The 18,842-nt window shown below is 34.5% G+C and overlaps 1 protein-coding gene across 1 annotated transcript; it reads right to left on the bottom strand.

Moving 5' to 3' along the window:
• Positions 1-2,201: 2,201 nt before the first annotated feature.
• Positions 2,202-18,152, bottom strand: LOC108982107 (kinesin-like protein KIN-6). The gene is made up of 23 exons (XM_018953396.2): positions 17,536-18,152; positions 17,127-17,326; positions 16,779-16,902; positions 16,543-16,637; positions 15,576-15,699; positions 9,580-9,645; positions 9,318-9,380; positions 9,051-9,101; positions 8,821-8,903; positions 8,611-8,725; positions 6,976-7,024; positions 6,712-6,866; positions 6,236-6,436; positions 5,978-6,082; positions 5,621-5,695; positions 5,458-5,532; positions 5,243-5,342; positions 4,590-4,684; positions 3,583-3,716; positions 3,408-3,486; positions 3,062-3,186; positions 2,831-2,909; positions 2,202-2,467 (listed from the first exon to the last, which is right to left on the bottom strand). The coding sequence occupies exons 1-23, from the start codon at positions 18,094-18,096 to the stop codon at positions 2,372-2,374; spliced, it is 2,850 nt and encodes a 949-aa protein (XP_018808941.2). The 5' UTR covers positions 18,097-18,152; the 3' UTR covers positions 2,202-2,371.
• Between the last annotated feature and the right edge of the window lie 690 nt (positions 18,153-18,842).

Here is an 18,842-nt window from a genome sequence, read left to right as displayed (position 1 = left end):
AAAAAGTTAATGTATTATTTCTCTTTTCTCTTTACTATGGTCGATACAGATTTCTTTTTGTTGGGTTTGGTCTGCCATTCTGTTACATTATAGCATTTTATTATTAATGTCCGGCCGACAGAAAAAGAAAACACAATTTGAGCGAGGCCGAAGTTGTGTGGCCAGTGCTTTTAAAAGTGTCTAAAAACATAATTTGAAATGATTAGGAAAAAATGAGCTCACAACGTTCTGACAAGACATGATAAAGTTAATGATGACAGGGTGAAAAATAAAGGGATAAGAACAAAAAGGTTGAGCTAATCAGTTGGGATTGGGACGTTGAAAGCAGACATAATCTCTTCCATCAGTCCAAAGTCGAAAGCATATGGCGGGCTCAGAATATAGAATAAGAGAGAGGATTCGAATTTGGGTTTCGAATATGGATTCTAAATGGGATTTTATTTATTTATTTAGTGATTAAAGAAATATTTTTTATTAATATTATAAATTTTTTACTTTTTAAAAAAATATTTATAATGATTAAAAATATATATAAAATAAAATAAAATAAAAAAACTATTTTTACTTTTTCAGTGAGTTCTCTAACTACATTTCTCGAGAAATGAAGCAGTACTTTATAGAATAATGATAAGTTACTATCCTATTATTACTTATTTTTTTATTTGATTTTTTAAAATTTTTTTATTTTACTTAATGATTAAAAAACTAAATATTAATAAAGTTATATATTTTTTTAATTTTTTTTAATGATTAAGAATGTTAAAAAAATACTTAAAAAATAATAATAAAAATATAAAAAAATTTGAAATGCACTTAGAAGATGGTAATAGGGTAGTATCACTACCCTAGAATATAATGTAAAGTTAACAGAAAGGTATTTATGACCCACTTCACTGAACGCTTATGTGGTCCACGCAACGTAAGGTCAGGTCTCCCCATAGCACCAGCAAACGCGCTACAACTTTCACATCTAATGAATCTAACACAAATAGCAAGCTAATTGCAAGTTTTAAATAAATAAATTTTATATAAATTCTTTATAAAAAAAATGAGTCTAACTAATAGAGATTAACTTTTTTTACATTTTTTTAAATAAAATTTTGAATTAAAAAAAGTTATAAATCTCACGTGTAAAAAAATTTTAAATTAAATGATGTTAGTAATTTAGAAGTTGAGTATTTAAATATTAGACTCAATTTAAAATTAAACTAAACTGAATTGATCTTAGTATCTTCAAAATTCTAAAGACCCTTAATTACGACTTGTTCAACTCAACTAAAATAGTGTCTTTCTTTTTCACAATTCTTTCTTATAAATGCTATAACTATACTTTTATTTTATTATTATCTTACTTTATTGATTTAGGTGACAGTTTATCAAATCTTAAACTTATTTTTTTAAGAAATAAAAACTGATTTCTTGATTGATAAAAAATACCAACGCAATAAAATGAGCATAGATAACGAGATAGTGATGTAATATTTTGTTTTTTGGTGGCAAACCGAATGGGAGGTTACAAATATAACAACAATGGGCAGCTGGTAGTAAGTCCATCGTGTCAGCCACAATGTAGGGCCTTGTGCACGACGGTGAGAAGATTGAGATAAACCCAAGTGTACACCACTCCCAGGGCGAGCCGATTTCACCAATTTGGGCTAGCCCATCGGATCGTGGCAACCTCAAAGACTCAAGTTGCGAGATGACCCCCACCTCAGTCTTCTCCCAGGCTACCTTTAGCTCAGTTGTAGTTTTGTAGATGCATCTAAAGTCTAAACACCCCCCCGCCTCATCTAGCATCTACCACTACCAGGCTACCAGCTTTAAGTGACTCGACTTCTTAATCTATATAAATAGGCTAATAGCATGGGCCAGTACCGACCAAGAATAAAGAATAAATTGGCGTGGGACATAGGAACTGTTTGTTGTACTCGTGCCTATGCTCAGACAACGCCATACTACCGATCAAACCCCACAACTGTCCTAAGCTGTCGGTGTAGCCCAAAAACACTGCATTTTTTTTTCATGGAAAATGAAAAATTCCCAAGACACAGTTTCGACCGAGCCATGCGCTCGAGACTACAAACAATTGAGAGGACAAAGGAATCTCCCAAGTCTAAAACCTAAACCATGGAATCACGAACATTTTAGTCATGGACGTGCACACAAGTTGGACAGAATGAACGACTGAGAGTTAAAACATATTATGTAAAAGCTTTCTATTTGGAACAACAATGGTGACTGTTACAAGTACCAGACTCCGTAATTTAGAGCTGCGGGGGCCGCAAAGTCCCAACTATACACCAAACCGAAATAAAAGGAAAAAAAAAAAAGCGCCTTTTTTTACTCCTGCTTGTAAAACAGCGTTGCTATATTACGGGGGAGTGATCTTAAGTAAGCGCAGGAGAGCGATCCTACCCTGAGTTGTTTTTCTTTCATCCATAGCCAGTTTCCTTCCAGCTCTATTGCTCTGCATATGATTTAATAGAAATATACAATAATATTTCCTAGAATACTTGTAAAAAAATCCTTAAATACTTGTCCTTTTCTTATTTCTTCAGCTAATATTGTCTGTAAATCGTAGGCCAAAATGAAGCCGCAAGGCTATTTTTGTAGTGTGCTCATTCCCACCTTATGAAGAGTTCCTCCTACTTCACTACTTGGGTGTTAAAAAAACACTGTTTTGGTTCCTAATTCCACGTCAGTGAATTGAGGTACAAACTTGATTTATCAAATTTACCTCGAAACTTAGAATATTTTGTTTCCTTTAGTGCCTCAGACAGGAATAGGCTATAGCAAACCAAAAAGAAAATAGCAGAATTGTCAAATTTACCTTTGGTTTCTCAACATCATCTTCAACGCCCAATGCACTGAAATCCCTGACCAATATGGATGATGCAGGCAAAAGTCTCCTAATTTTTGGCAATAAAATGCAAATAGATTCAGGAACAAGGATAGAGATCCACCTTGAAAAAAAATATGTAAACTTAATAGCCTCAACAAGATCCAAGGCAAGACACATTGTGACATGTCAAGTTCAAATATGGAAGGCAACCCCGGTTACCTTTTTGGTTTCTCGAGTTTTCTGGAAGAATCAACTCTTGGTTCAATATTTGGCACATCATCAGCTTCGCATTCTTTGGTAAATGTAACCTTTTCCTTTTGTGATTGAGGTGGATCCAACAAATCCTATAAAAGACAAAGAACAAGAAAGAAGAAAAGAGAGCAGATCAAATTTTATATAAAGCCTAGCATCATATTATCCATATAAAATTATTTTTCATTTAACAAACGAGAAAAATGTGTTGGCATTCCCATGATCATCTCAGAGAGATCACAAAACATTTTCAAAATTTAAGTGATTGTATATGCATAAAAGTAGCAAACAGGGAAACACACAACCAACTTACCACTGGCTCCATAATCCCATCGTCAACATCCAGTGCACTGCAGTCCCTTGGCCATATCGAGGATGCAAGCAAAGGTTTCCTGATTAATTGTGAGAAGCTGTGTCATCAGCATTGAGATTACCGAAGACAGTGTGGGCAGCCAAACACTTTGAAAATGAAACAACAACCCACTGACCTGCTTAATTTCTCCAAATTTAAGTCTCTATAGGGAGTACCAGATATAGGTTCACTATCCAGCACATCAAGATCACTGCATGCTTGGGTAAATGCAGCATCTTCCTTAGGTGATGATGGCAAATCCCAAGATTCCTAAAAAATGATCCAAAGAAGAAAAAGAACCATGAAACCACTTTTTACTCTGTATGCAAGCATCTAAAGGTACAAAGTTGCCCAAGAATGATTTTCAATTCACAAGAAAATATATATATATATATATATATATATACAAGTTCTATTAATGGACCAATAACTTCTTCAGTTCTTTTTTTTCTTTTGATTGGCACCGGGTGTCCTGAACAAAGTCCCAACTAATCCCGATGGTGCACAGGCCCTTAGTAAGAAGTTTCCAGCAATTGCACCTCGGATAATTCAAGAGGAAATTCCCCCAGTCCAATGGCCCTAAATCCGGAGCTTCGAAACAAGAACATCTGGTTTATACAGCTCACCGCCAAGATAACTTCTTCAGTTCTAGAAGTGTTGAATTATCTTTTAATCAATTTATACCTCAATTTTTAATTGTAAATAAAGTTTTAAAGTCCATGGGGATGACCTGACAATGACCAAAATAATCAGATGTGTGCGTGTTTCTACAAGCTCAAAGTAATTCATTTTAGGGATAGTGGCAAAGCCAATTCAGGTCCCAGCTTGGTAACCTTGCTCTTCTGCTTTTACTGCAAGCACCAAGTTCTTCAGGTCACAACGTATGATGTTATTTGGGTAAAAAGACAAAGGAGAAGCAGTATAGTCAACTGAATATGGGTAATGCACGAAGAAAGTAATTAAACAAAGCAGATATATGTATGTAATGACAGAGTAGTATTTTTTCATGTGTTTAGCTGGATATCGTACTTGAAGAAACATTACAAACTAACCATCAAAGCAGAAAAAACACACATTTGACATAAAACCTGAGGAAAAAGCACCACTTCAGATCAAAGAATAAGTCGTGAAAGAGAATTTAACCTTATCCTCCTTGGTAAGAAGTTGGTCCAGCTCCACGGATGAACAGCTATCATCTCTAACTATGCCATGTGACCGAGAACAGCTGATAGCAACCTCTGAAAGCCTTGAACTTGTTACTTACAGATAGAAATCAGGCTGAAATATATACTAGTAGATAAGGAAGAATGACATTAATCATAGACCATACTATTGGGATCCAAATCCCTTCAGATTAACTAGGGCTACCTTCTAAACAAAGCGCATTAGAACTATCTTCATATGCAAAAATCACAAAAGATACATTAAGGCCTCGTTTGAATTTAGAAATGAGTTGAGATGGTTTTAGATGAGTTGAATAAAATATTGTTAGAATATTATTTTTAATATTATTATTGTTTTGGGATTTGAAAAAGTTGAATTGTTTATTAAATTTTGTGGTGGAATTTGAGAAAATTGTAATGATGAGTTGAGATGAGTCTCGAATCCAAACAAGGCCTAATTGCTAACAAGAAGATCTCCTGCATCTACCAGTTCTGAAGGACACATTGGGTATCTAGATTCTATAAACTATTCAAAAGAATTCAAGCATCTAACTACCAATGGTTTCCATATCATAGAACAAGTAGTCATTATAGCACAATATGCATACAAAAAATAAACTTTTTGAATCAAACCTGTTGCATCAGCATCTGGATAATTATATTTGACTCCCAAAGATTTAGACTCGTTTAAATCCCCCGTGTCGTGTCCATTCCTGGGATAGATATCACCTACCTGATTACATAATGTCAGAAATATGTTATATCCCCAGCTATTCTCAACACACATAAGAGTAAACACATGTTCTTTCTTTCCTAATATAAGAAGTTCCCAACTTCAACAGTCATACCTGATAATTCTGCTGGTTACAGTTTTCAACACAAAAGCATGAAGCATTTCCTATGTCAACATCAGAACCACTCTCCTGAAAACTCGAGAAAAAATTTTCACGATATCAAAGGATTTCACAAAAGGAGACACCACTAAAAAAATATAAGGTGACGCATCCTTACAGTGGCATCAGATTCTTGTTTATTGTCAACACAGTCGAATCCACTCAACTTTAAGGAAAAGTTTCCACCTTTTTCCTTGAAATACAATCCAAATACTGTTATATTGCCAAAAGTACTAAAAAGAAAGGAAATATAAATCATATTTGAGAGATCAAAAGAAACATGTAACAAAATGTACGAATAACTTTTTTTTATAAGTAATAAGAGATTTTATTAAAGCAAGCAAATAGGCGTATCCCAAGCGAACGAATAACTATTAACTCCCAGATCTACATGAGATAGTTTAGGAACATATAATACCAGGGCCAGGACTTTATGAAAATAGATTGAACAAAATAATTGCAGATATCTTTATACCTGTGAGAACACATATTTATCCTGTCTTGGACAGGAGTCACACTTTCCAAGAGTGTCATTGCAATTAGATGCCCCGAGGCTGGAAGAATGAAGGTCCACATCTTTCTGAACATCAACATTAAGTATAGATTATTTTATCAGAGCATAACTACATGGATATCATAAGCAAAACAAGAAAGTGAGTAGTTCCAGGAAAATATGCAAAAGAAAATTAAACAGCACGTTAAAAGGAGAGATTGGGTGGTGGGTAATGCAAACCTCTTCAAAATTATTAGATCCATTTAATTCTACAATGGATTCTGGACTTGTGCATATTTTAAGCAAGGAGGCATCACCATGAAGTCCCTTGGAACAAGTACAGCACAACTTCAAATCCTCCAGCTCTTTTCCCAGCTCAAGACTTCTAGTCTTTTCATTTGTAAGGTTTTCTTTGAGAATCTGGATTTCACTCTCTGCCACCTGATCAGAACCAGAAATTTGGAATAGATTGTGCCAGGCAGTTGACTGATGAAATTGCATTGAGATATCAAAACTTCAAGACATTCATGGAGATTGGATGAGTTACTAATTCATGATCTGGCATGTACAGAATGAAAATGTTTAACCAAAACTTTTTTTTTTTTATTGGTAAATAAGATTTTATAGATCGTAGGAATAGGCAAAAGCCCAAGTACACGGGTCATATACAAGAAAAAAAAATGTTTAACCAAAACTTACTATTAATGAATTAATACCTTGAGCTTTTGGTTATATTGCTTCAAGACGTTCCATATAGCTTTAGTGAAATTCTGCATGATCTGATGGTTTCTCTCTTTCTCTGCCAAGCTGGGAAAGTCCGACTTTCTGGTTGCATTTTCATTAACATCCAATCTGAAAATTTGAGAGGCCTCTGAAAAGAAGCAAATATACCAGATATTCTAAAGATAAACCAGAATAAAATGCAAGTCAAGTAACTAGAACAAAATGAGAAACCACGAAATTAATGCATTTTCTACAACCTTCCTCAGAAAGCCCTTGCTCCTCTCCAATGCACTTTCCTTCTTCAGGCTGAAATCAAATCAAAGTACAAGTGATGATAAATGTAAGCCTAAAATCACATAAATATTCATAATAACAATCTGAAAAGTATGACCAACAACTGGATCTCAGGAATCACATCCAACTGCAGATATGATGATCAAGGAAATCCATTTTCAGCCATTATGTGGAACAGGACATGAGTTTCACGTTTCATGAAAACGTAGGATGTTGCCCAGCAACTACTATAAATTTAGATACTTGCACATGCTGTGTTAGCATTAACCATTAATATATATGTTTAAAGGAGCCTAGGGAAAAAAACATGTTTGCGTGTTTATCTGTCTGCAGGACCATAGATAGTAAAAAAAGAAATCATTAATAAAACACAACTATGTAACAGTACATGAAAGAAGTATAGCCTGGTTTCGATAGAGAGATGCTTTCATCTCATCCCATCCCATCTCGCTTTCATCTCATCCTAATCCCATCTCATCTCAATATCCAAACACCACAAATACAAACACTTTTCAATTTCAAATTTTCAACTCTTTCATCTAATCATTACCTAATTATTACAATTTTCTCAAACTTCCAAACAAAACACAAATAACAATTCAATTTTTTCAAATCACAAAATAAAAATTATATTAAAAAATTATATTCTAACAATATTTTAACTTTATAATATTTTTATTCAACTTTTTCTCTCTCATTTCTCAAAACCCCATAAAACATCTTAACTCAAACCATTTCACTACTATTCACAAACCATCTCAACTCATCTAATCTCAACTCACTATCCAAACCAGGCCTAAATCTTTCATTGGGCACTTTTTACACATGATAGAATGAGTTATTTACAAGCCATCTAAACAAGTATCAGATGTTAGTAGAAAAGTGTTGTGTCCTCAGTGTTTGAACATATTTTAAGTTTGGGGAAGAGTACTGCATATCATACTTTAGTACCAATATTACAACTTTCTTGTGTATGTTCCTTTGTAATCCAAGAGATTTAAATGGCAAGGATGAATTCAGAGAGAAACGAGTTCCAAATTGCAAGAACAAATTGGAAGGTACAAGAGTTTCAAAAAGAAAAACTCTATTAAATCATAAGGGAGGTTTTCTCCCATGCATGCTGTATTCCTCACTTCTAAAGCTATAACAAAGCAAAAAGGCATTACTCAACAGGTTTTGCAATATTTTTTTAATGATAAGGAATCCCAAAGACACTGCAAATGCAACATATCTTTTTACCCATTAAAACTCAGACCTGTGACCATATAGATCAGGTAAATTATCGGCCTTTCACCAAAGCTATCAAGAAAAAATATATTCCATCCCATTCTAGGTTCTTTATGTTGATATCAAAAGAAAAGCCTACACTTCAAAAACAGTACCCATGAGACTTGGAAGCCAGAGTATAATTCAATCCTCGCTGAACCTACGTTACATCTTACGAACCCCATGCAAAGAAATGGACTTGACAAATTACACTAGGCAGTAGGCACGCCTAAATGCAGGGAGGAAAAAAATTAACTGATGTTAGTGGTATGCACAGAATTAGAACTCTAAAAGGGAAACATTTAGGACTCCAAAAAGGATGAATAAAATACCACGTGGGCTTCAAGGCCACTAAGTTTCATTCTTTTGGGCTGCTCAACTCTAGGCAATGCTTGGACATGCCTCTTGTTACCATTCTTGATGGAAGACTCCTCAACATTATTGAACCTAAAATTATTAACATTACAAGACAAATACTAAGAAACTTGGAAGTATAATCAGATTTCTGGAAAAAGAATACGTGTACTGCTATATTATTTTACTTGATTTTCATATATGGTGAAGCTTGTTTTAGCAAGTAGGATGTATCAAGATAGTCTTCTGCTCCGGCTCTAACTGTTAAAATCTGCAAGTGCAAAAAAAAATAAAAATTGCATGAAGTTTTTTCAGAAGCTTGTTGGAGAAAAGTGGAGTGAAAGCTAATTTCAGATTACTAAATTGGCCATGGAAGATCTCATCAAACAGAAAGCACCATTACCCACAACCTACATACCAGTGTCATCCGCTTCTTTCCTTCCAAATAATCTCGCAGGTATTTGGTCAACTGTTAGAGAAAGAAGTCGCAATTGTAGCTTATATTTGATTCGATGAGAATGTGTTAATCAATCCAAGAGTGAAAAGACCAAAAGATTAGAAGACTGTGTAGCAATATTTCCTTGCCAACAAGAAACCCTTGAATGGGAGATGTATTGAAAAAAGGGATTGTAAGCTAAAATGCATTAATAAAAGTAACATCTGAAATCATTACAAGAATCATTACCAATGAGTTCTGGAAGTGCTTCTGCAATGGCTTCTTGGGGTTCTTTTGGTGCTCTAACAGTGACTGTAAAAAAAGAAAGGAACTATATCACGTGCACACAGAAGAATAAATATTGATACAGAATGGAAGGAATAAAATGTATTCAATCGATAAAGTGAAACAATCAATGATTAAATGCTAAGAAAATATAGCAACTAAGGAAAATTACGAAGATATAGCATGAATGACTATGAGATCCATGAACCAAATTGAGGATACATACTCTTAGACACAGGCCGAAAACCATTGATGTATTGTTGATAAAATTACTTTCAAGCAATCTTGCCCCCTGAAAATTGTCAGACCAAGTTACGATCAGATATGCCCGACCAAGGTCGCAACACTATACATATGACATTTACCCTTCAATGCTTAAGATAACTTCATGCAATCTTATCATGAATCCCTAAAGTCTCATTCCAAAGATGTTCTTTTAAATCTTATATTGTAGTTTAAGCTTATATTTCTGATAATCTGGTAATAGTACTGGAAAATTTGGAGAAAAAACGGGAAAATGATTCCAATTATTGCCTAGAGTTCCAATGCTTCCCTAGAACATTACATGTCTAACATGAAAGAAATTTAGAACTGTATCCCGAATTAAAATTTCATCCCAGCTCCAAGAGACTATTACCTTTAACGAAAACATATAGAGCCCCTTCTGAGCTTCAAATCTTTAGATAGTATCCAGTTTTATTGTGAGAAACAACAAATTACCAAGGTTATAGGAGAGCAGTCAGGTAGATTATTAAAGTTTCTAATTGATGTATCATTCAAAGTTTTTGACTTGCTTATATTTTCTAGTTAAGACTTAGTTCCAACGTGTGTTTAGAATGTAACTAACTGTAGATATTTCTTTTGGCTCTATAAACAGTATATTTACCCTTGTATTATTTTACTGAGGTAATTAATCAGAAAGTATCTTTTCCTAATTACTTTCTTAATATGGTAACAGATTTCTAAGACCTTCTACACGTTTCTTTCTCTCCCTCACGGCGCCGACACATTCTTCCTCTTCGATGGAAGAAGCAGCTAGCCCATTCTTCCTTCACCTAGGCGATAGTCCTGGCATCGTTCTCGTCACCTAGCCACTTATTGGTGACAATTATCATACTTGGTTCCGATCAATGCAAATGGCCTTGTCTGCAAAAAACAAATTAGGGTTTGTTGATGGAACCATCCTCAAGCCTTCAAATCCGATGCTTGCTTCATGGATGAGCTACAACAATATGGTAATATCCTGGACTCTCAACTAAGTTCCGTCTGAAATTTCTGCTAGCATCCTTTATATTAACACAACATATGAGATCTAGAATGACTTAAAGGAACGATTCTCCCAAAAGAATGGTCCTCGCATTTTTCAATTACAAAAATCGATCTCTGTTCTTTCTCGAGGGCAATTGTATGTTAGTGCCTATTTTACAAGGTTGAAGGCACTCTGGGATGAATTAATCAATTACAAGCCGATCTCGGCTTGTTTTTGTGGGGCTGTTCATACCCTAAACACATATGCTCAACAGGAACGAATTATTCAGTTCCTTGTTGGTTTAAATGAGTCATATTCTTCTATTAGGGCTCAGATCCTTTTAATGGAGCCTTTGCCTCCTCTTAACAAGGTTTTCAGCCTTGTTTTACAAAAAGAGCAACAATGTGAGATTTCAATCCTCCCTGTTTCCTCATCTAAGAATCATGTTTTTGCTGTAAAAGTTAATATTACTTGTCCTGCAAGATCAATGTCCAAGAAAGAACGTCTAGTATGTAAACATTGTGGAGCCACTAGTCATGTTGTTGAGAAGTGCTTCAAGCTCCATGGATTTCCACTGGGATATAAGTTCAAGCCAAGGTAGCAGTCCATGGCAAATCAGGATGTCTCTAACAACACTTCTTCTGTTGCATCTCCCATTTCTTTGACTAAGTCTCAATATCAGCAACTATTGGCCTTGCTCCAACCATCCAACTTTGTTTCTTCCTCTAATGTTCCACAACACACTGCTAATGCAGTCGCTTCTGTTTCCTCTCCATTTGCTGGTATATTTTCCTTTTCTCATAACCCAAATCATCACATTCCCTCAATTTTTTCCTCTACTAGCATTAATACTACTAATCTTGATTCTCTTTCTTGGATTCTTGATTCGGAAGCCACATATCATATAGTCCCTTCTGCTTCATTTTTTTCTTCTTTTACTTCAATCGTTAAACACTACAGTCAAACTTTCGCATGGCCAATGTGTCTTTGTCATACACATTGGCACCGTCCATATTTCTAACACTCTCATTCTTAGAGATGTTCTTTGTGTTCCAGCCTATTCTTTCAATTTAATCTCTGTTAGCAAGTTACCTTCATCTCTAACTTGCTGCTTGTTCTTTCTTTCTGATCTTGTTTTCATACAGGACCTAACTCACTGGAAGCTAATTGGAGTGGGTAGACAAAAGGAGGACTCTATGTACTACAACAATCAGGCTCTTTCCTCAATGATTTACATAAATCTCAGTCTGTCTGTATTTTCTTCAAATTTAGCTAAACAATTGTCTGTTTGTTCAAATTCATCAAAATGTACATTGTTTGAAATTTGGCATCAGAGATTAGGTCATCGTTTTGTTTCAAGGATGAAATTTCTCAATAAACTTGTTTCTAACATGTTAGATCCCATCTTCCATGTTCTGTCTGTCCTTTGGCCAAACAAAAGAAGCTGCATTTTCCCAATAATCCTCATTTTTCTTAGTTTCCTTTTGACCTCATTCACTGTGATGTTTGGGGGCCTTTCTCTACTCCCACTGTTGAAGGTCACAAATATTTTTTAACTGTTGTTGATGACTGTACACGAGCCACATGGGTATATCTTTTGCGATGCAAATCAGAAGTTTCAGTTATAATTTCTCAATTCTTCAAGTTAATCAAAACCCAATTCCATACCAAAATCAAGAAAATTTGTATTGATCATGGTATTGAATTTTCATTATCATCTTTTCTCAATTCCAAATGTGTCCTACATTAGCTTAGTTGTGTTGAAACTCCTCAACAGAACTCTGTTGTTGAGCATAAACACCAACATCTCTTAAACACAGCTCGGACCTTAATGTTTTAGGGTGGGTTTGGATGTTGAAATGAGTTGAGTTGAGATGATAAAATATTATTAGAATATTATTGTTTATTATTATTATTATTTTGGGATTTGAAAAAGTTGAATTGTTTATTATATTTTATGTTGGAATTTAAAAAAGTTGTAATGATGAATTGAGATGAGTTGAGATGAGCTCAACTTCCAAACGAAGCCTTAATCCCATCTACCTCTTTCATTTTGGGGTGATGCCATTTTGACAGACACTCACATCATAAACAGATTACCAACCCCTACATTGGGTCATAAATCTCCTTGTGAGTTGCTTTTTCATTCCCCTCCTAGTTATGATCATCTTAGAACTTTTGGGTGTCTTTGTTTTGCATCTTCTTTACTCAGATCTCGGTCTAAGTTTGATCCTAGAGTACGACAATGTATTTTTCTTGGTTATCCCTTTGGTATAAAAGGTTACAAACTCTTAGATCTTGCTACAAAAGTCACCTTTACTTAAGACATGTTGTCTTTCATGAGCATGTCTTCCCTTACAAAGTTTCTCTTTCCTTACCTTTTGTGTGTCCATCTAAATCCACTTCAGTGCAATCACCCATTATTCCATTGCCATTTCCAAGTCAATCACCAACATCTAAAATGTTTATTGTGCCTTCAATAGTCACTTTACCCTCTCCTCTTATTCTTGGAGTTTTTTCTTTTGCAAATACAACCATAAACACAACCTCACCTGCAACTCAAGATCCTTCTTCTCCCAATTCACATACAAATTATTCATCCACAAAATTTCCATACAATTTCCTTACTATTCCATAAATCATCTCGAATTCGAGGAGCTCCTGGTTATTTGCAGCATTATTATTGTAACTCTTTTACTACACACTCTGCATCAAATTCCACAAGTTTTGTTTATGTTCCAGGAGGTAATCAATATGCTCTTAATCAGTTTCATATCATCGTTTTTATCTCCTAAACATAGATATTTTGCTTTAGCAATTATTGCTGACATTGAGCCTGAGTTCTATCATCAAGCAGTTAAGCACTCTCATTGGAGAGATGCTATGGCGGGTGAGATTGCAGCTCTAGAAACCAATAATACCTGGACTGTTACCTCCCCACCCTCAAGGAAACAACCCATTGGATGTAAGTGAGTCTATAAAATCAAATATAGAGCTGATGGTTCTATTGAACGATGTAAGGTGAGAATAGTTGTTAAGGGTTATACCCAACGTGAACGTTTGGACTATTTTGAAACTTTTTCATCTGTGGCAAAAACAGTTACTGTTAGCACACTACTTGCTATAACTGTTGTTCAGAATTGGTTTTTTATACAACTTGATGTAAATAACGCTTTTTTACATGGTGATTTGCTAGAGGAAGTCTACATGACTTTACCTCCTAGTTTTCATACTAAGGGGGAGTCTAAGGTGTGCAAACTAAACAAATCTCTTTATGGCTTGAAGCAGGCATCACGTCAATGGTTTTCCAAGTTTTCCACTACATTTCTTGAGCTTGGTTTTACTCAATCCAGAGCTGATTATTCACTTTTTACACGTTCCAATGGTGATTCTTACATTGCTCTTCTTGTGTATGTTGATGATATCTTGATAACCAGTAATGATTTAAATTCTATTGATCAACTGAAATTGCTGCTAGACACAAAATTCAAGTTAAAGGATCTTGGACAGCTTAAATACTTCCTTGGTTTGGAAGTTGCTCGATCTCCTCAAGGTATTTCTTTATGCCAACAAAAATATGCACTTGAAATACTTCAAGATGCTGGGTTTCTTAATGCTAAACCAACATCCTTTCCTATGGAGCAGAATCTGAAACTTAGTCGAGACGGTTGTGATTTATTGGAGGATCCTACAGTTTTTCAAAGACTTATTGGTAGACTTTTACATCTTACAATTACAAGACTTGGCCTTACTTTTTCTATACATAGGCTTAGGTGCGGTTTAAAAAGTGAGATGAGATGAGATGGTTTTAGATGAAAGTTAAAAGTTGAATAAAATATTATTAGAATATTATTTTTTAATATTATTATTATTTTGAGATTTGAAAATATTGAATTGTTTATTATATATAGATAAGCCACGTCAGCCTCATTTGCAAGCAGCCTATCACATTTTGTAGTATGTAAAATCTACTCCAGGTCATGGTCTGTTCTTTCCAGCTAACACTTGTCTTCAGATTAAAACTTTTACAGATTCTGATTGGGGTTCATGTCCTGATACTCAAAGATCTATCACTGGTTATTGTATTTTTCTTGGAGATTCATTGGTTTCTTGGAAATCCAAGAAACAACAAACAATTGATCGTTCTTCAGCAGAGGCTGAATACCGATCGATGGCAACCACCATTTGTGAAATTGTTTGGATTCTCACTTTACTTTCAAATTTGCGGGTTTCTCATACTGACAGTGCTCATCTGTTTTGTGATAATACAACTGCTCTACACATTGCTGCAAATTTTTTTTGTTCATGAGCATACAAAACACATTGAGTTTGATTGCCATTTTGTACAAGACAAGCTTCAAAGCTGGAGTTATCAAGACATTTCATGTTGCTTCTCAACATCAGCTTGTTGATGTTCTCACTAAGGATTTAGGTAGTGAGCAGTTTATTTAACGTCCGAATAGAAGGCCCAAATCACATGGCCTATACTTCAAAAGGACTAATCAATAATACAATTGAAACCTTATAAAGAGCAAGAACTTCTCCTCCTCAAACAATGTGAGATCCTATACACCACCTACCCTTATCCTTATCATATGGGGTATCACAGTTTATTACTTTGATATGCAAGATGAGAGTTCATTCCATTTACGCTCCATTTTGAGGGGAAGTATTAAAGTTTCTAATTGAGGTATCATTCAAAGTTTTTTACTTGCTTATATTTTCAAGTTAAACTTAGTTCCAATGTGTGTTTAGAATTAAACTAACTGTAGATATTTCTTTTGGCCCTGTAAATAGTATATATACCCTTGTATTATTTTACTAAGATAATTAATCAGAAAGTATCTTTTCTTACTTACTTTCTTAATATAGATAATCATACAACCAGATATCAGAATCAAAACCAGCAAATATTTCAACAATTTGCAACAACTATTATAAAAATAAATCAGCTTATTTTAAAGGAAAAGTACCTGATTCCCAGTCCTTTTTTCTCTTTCAGCTCCAGCAAGGTCAACAATGGTTAAGACAGCATTGTTACCGACTTCATCAACCTTGTTCGCAACGCTGTTAATGTTAATGATACACTGCGACCGGCTGCAAGATTTTAAAAGAAGGGGAGAGCATAAAACCAATGTTTTGAATACCATTTCGGTCGAGGCATTGAAACGAGATATTTCAATACCGGTACTATTTCAGAATAGTTTATATATGAATAAATTATATATATAAATTATATTCCAAAATAATGGTCTATATATGAACAAAAAATTTTCACAACCTCCTAACACTCCACACTCCACATTATTTTTAATTTTTATTATTTTTTTCTTTTATCAAATATTTATCATATAAATAATGAATAGAAAATTTGAAATAATTTAAAAAAAATAAACTCAAAAAAAATTTAAAAAAAAATATTAAAAATTTAAAAAATTTAAAAAAATATAGAATGTGGAGTGTGATGGAGGTTGTGTAGCAAAACTCATATATGAATAATTTATATATAAATTATAAATAGTCTGGTCTGAATTAGGGGTCCACAAATGAGGAAGAAATGATTAAAAAAAAAAAGTAAAGGCCGAAATCCAAAATATCAGCCTATACAGGCCAAAATTCTGACTAGTATGAAACTCGGCCCTTCTCTGTACCGGCCGGTACAATATACGAAATTTAAAACTTTGCATAAAACAGCTAACTGAATATATACAAGAGTCAGTGATTAGTTCTAGAACTGATTAGCCAAATATCTACCTAAACTGCTGCATGTGCATTTAACTACTAACTAATCTAACTGAATAACAACTAAGCATAACAGGAACTGATCATAGTGATCATTTAAATCTCTAATACTCACAACACTATTTTGATATTTCTTATCTAAATCAACTATAAAATACAATAACGATATCAGTGAAAAATAGTTGGGTTGTCATTTACCTTGACTGACTGTTTGCATTAGTCATTCCTGTGGCACGTTTTAACATAGCACGGGCTATTAAAGACCCTCCCTGTCCAGCATCAGAAATAACAACCTGTTTATACCAATTGCATACACAGACAAGTCATATTATTAGTTCTATCTCCATCATCAACATAGATGTTAGATTGTTATCCATATGAATGTAAATCAGCAAAAGAGCCAATGTTTACATAAAACAGAAATATCTATGAACCTCTTGTAGGCCTTTTATGGTTGATTGCTGCATGCTTAATTCAGTTCCATCAGGTGACAAATCGTATGCCTTCTCTCCTTTTCCTCGTTCTGAAGTTATTTCAAATATTGATATAGAAAATGACCTGAAAATACATGATACGAGAAGTCTCTTTCTTTACAACCTTGATTTGCTCCAGACATGTTAACAATTAGAATCATTGAACTACGAATATACTGATAATGCTACCACATCTGGGAAAAAATTAGACAAAAACCCCACATTCACAATGCAATGGACTCTGGCAAGTTCAGAACTCTTAAATATAATGTAGATATCTATAGACGTAATTGCACAATTGCCAGGTACCTGAATGTCTCAGAATTATTTCCCCCTGACTGCTTAAAGATCTGCTGTAGCGCAAGCGGTACCATACCAGGTTCCCTAGGACTCCCGAAAACCGTATGAGTCTTACCGGAGCCACTAGGACCCGATGCAGCAAGCATTCCGCTTTTGCCCTTGAGAAAATCCTCGACCAGAGGCTTCAACATTCTCTCATACACTTCACCCTGTGTTGTCATAGAGACAAATTCCAAAAGATCGTGATAATTAGTAACAAGAATCCTAATGAAATAAAATTTAATACTTTTTCCGCATCTGAACCAAACTAGTTAAGCGGAAAGTTCACTTCCATCAGAATATTACATGTTGGATATTCAGATACTTCTTATTTTAATGCATTTTCATGGTAACCAAACGGACTAGAAAAGCAAGAAACCTGAGACGCTTTGGGCGGAAATACGTGAGAAAACCCTCCGTAAACCTCAGACTTGATTCGCTTCGATTCTTTTAAAGCTAAGGGCGGCGATAGTGTCACTGACTGAAAATCATTGACCGTGAGACAAACTTCACCGCTCTTCTTCATAGCGTTCTTGTCCCGAACAGAGCCCTTACTAGCTAATTTTTGGGGCCACGCGTTCTTGGCTCTCGACTTATGATTCTGCTCCCCGGCGCTGCCGTTTCGGACCGTGGCCTTGGGCGGCAAAAGGGACCGAATTCTGAGGTAGACTCTGAGGTTCTCGGAGACTGGAGCATCGGTGGAAGAGGACGATGAGGACGGGAGGTCCAGTTTTGTAGGGCTTTGGCCCTTCTGGGGGATTTCTATTGAAAGAATGTCCTGGATAGGAAATGATGGAATATCTCGGGCTATCGTCGAGGAAGACGAGGATGGGACGGGTATTTGGGGAGCGGTTGTGGAAGGGGTAGGCCTAGCCCTCCGGTGAGGGTTTCTCCGAACAGTCACCGTGTTCGGACATGGGAGAGGGCTTTTCGTCTCCATTTACACACTCTCTTCGCCTCTCAGGGACATGGGAGATGGCGGAAAATCACTTTGAATCGGACGAAGGATAAGCAGGTCATTTTACTTTTTCAAATACTAGGCTTTTTTTTATTGACTTGACTTGCCCGCTCTAATTGATTGATAATTTTTTTTTATAATTTTTTTTTATTTATATATTTTTAATATATTTAAATATTTTAAAAAATAAAAAATATATATCAATATATTAAAATCATTTTCTTTATCATTAAGTAAATAAAAAATAAAAAAATAAAATTTTCTGAGCAGTCAAGTAGAGCAATCATATTTGGCGAGCAAAATCATTTTTTTAATATAAAATAAGATGAATTGTAAAAATAAACGAGACCTAATACATTTAAAGCATCTTTTACTTTAAAAAATAAAAATTTGATGAATAATAACATATTATTATAGAGGAATGTAGGTATGATGAGAATATAATTTACAGAATTTTCTAATTTACAATCAACTAATGTGGCTTGCATTTGGATGTTAAAGTAATTTCAAATAAGTTAAGCTTATACATAAATAATAATATTTTATAAGTCTCATTAAGCTATATTTAAATGTAAATAGATTACGATATGTGTTTAAATATAAAAATTAAGTTGAGATGAATTTAACTTTTGAAAAAAAAATTTAAAAGTATTAAGTCTCATCAGTGATTGCTTTTAGATGGATTAAGGTAATCTTGACATTTAAATACAACCATAATTTTATTATTT

Source organism: Juglans regia, chromosome 11, assembly GCF_001411555.2.
Source record: "Juglans regia cultivar Chandler chromosome 11, Walnut 2.0, whole genome shotgun sequence".
NCBI lineage: Eukaryota > Viridiplantae > Streptophyta > Magnoliopsida > Fagales > Juglandaceae > Juglans > Juglans regia.
This window is presented reverse-complemented; position numbering and strand designations above follow the sequence as displayed.

What these genes read in the sequence shown, in the direction of transcription:
- LOC108982107 (XM_018953396.2), bottom strand. Translation starts at nt 18,096, where the DNA reads ATGGAGACGAAAAGCCCTCTCCCATGTCCGAACACGGTGACTGTTCGG. An exon ending in TCACCATATATGAAAATCAA is followed by an intron (nt 8,726 to 8,820) that starts GTAAAATAATAT and finishes TAATAATTTTAG; the next exon opens with GTTCAATAATGTTGAGGAGT. An exon ending in GATCTAATAATTTTGAAGAG is followed by an intron (nt 6,083 to 6,235) that starts GTTTGCATTACC and finishes GTTGATGTTCAG; the next exon opens with AAAGATGTGGACCTTCATTC.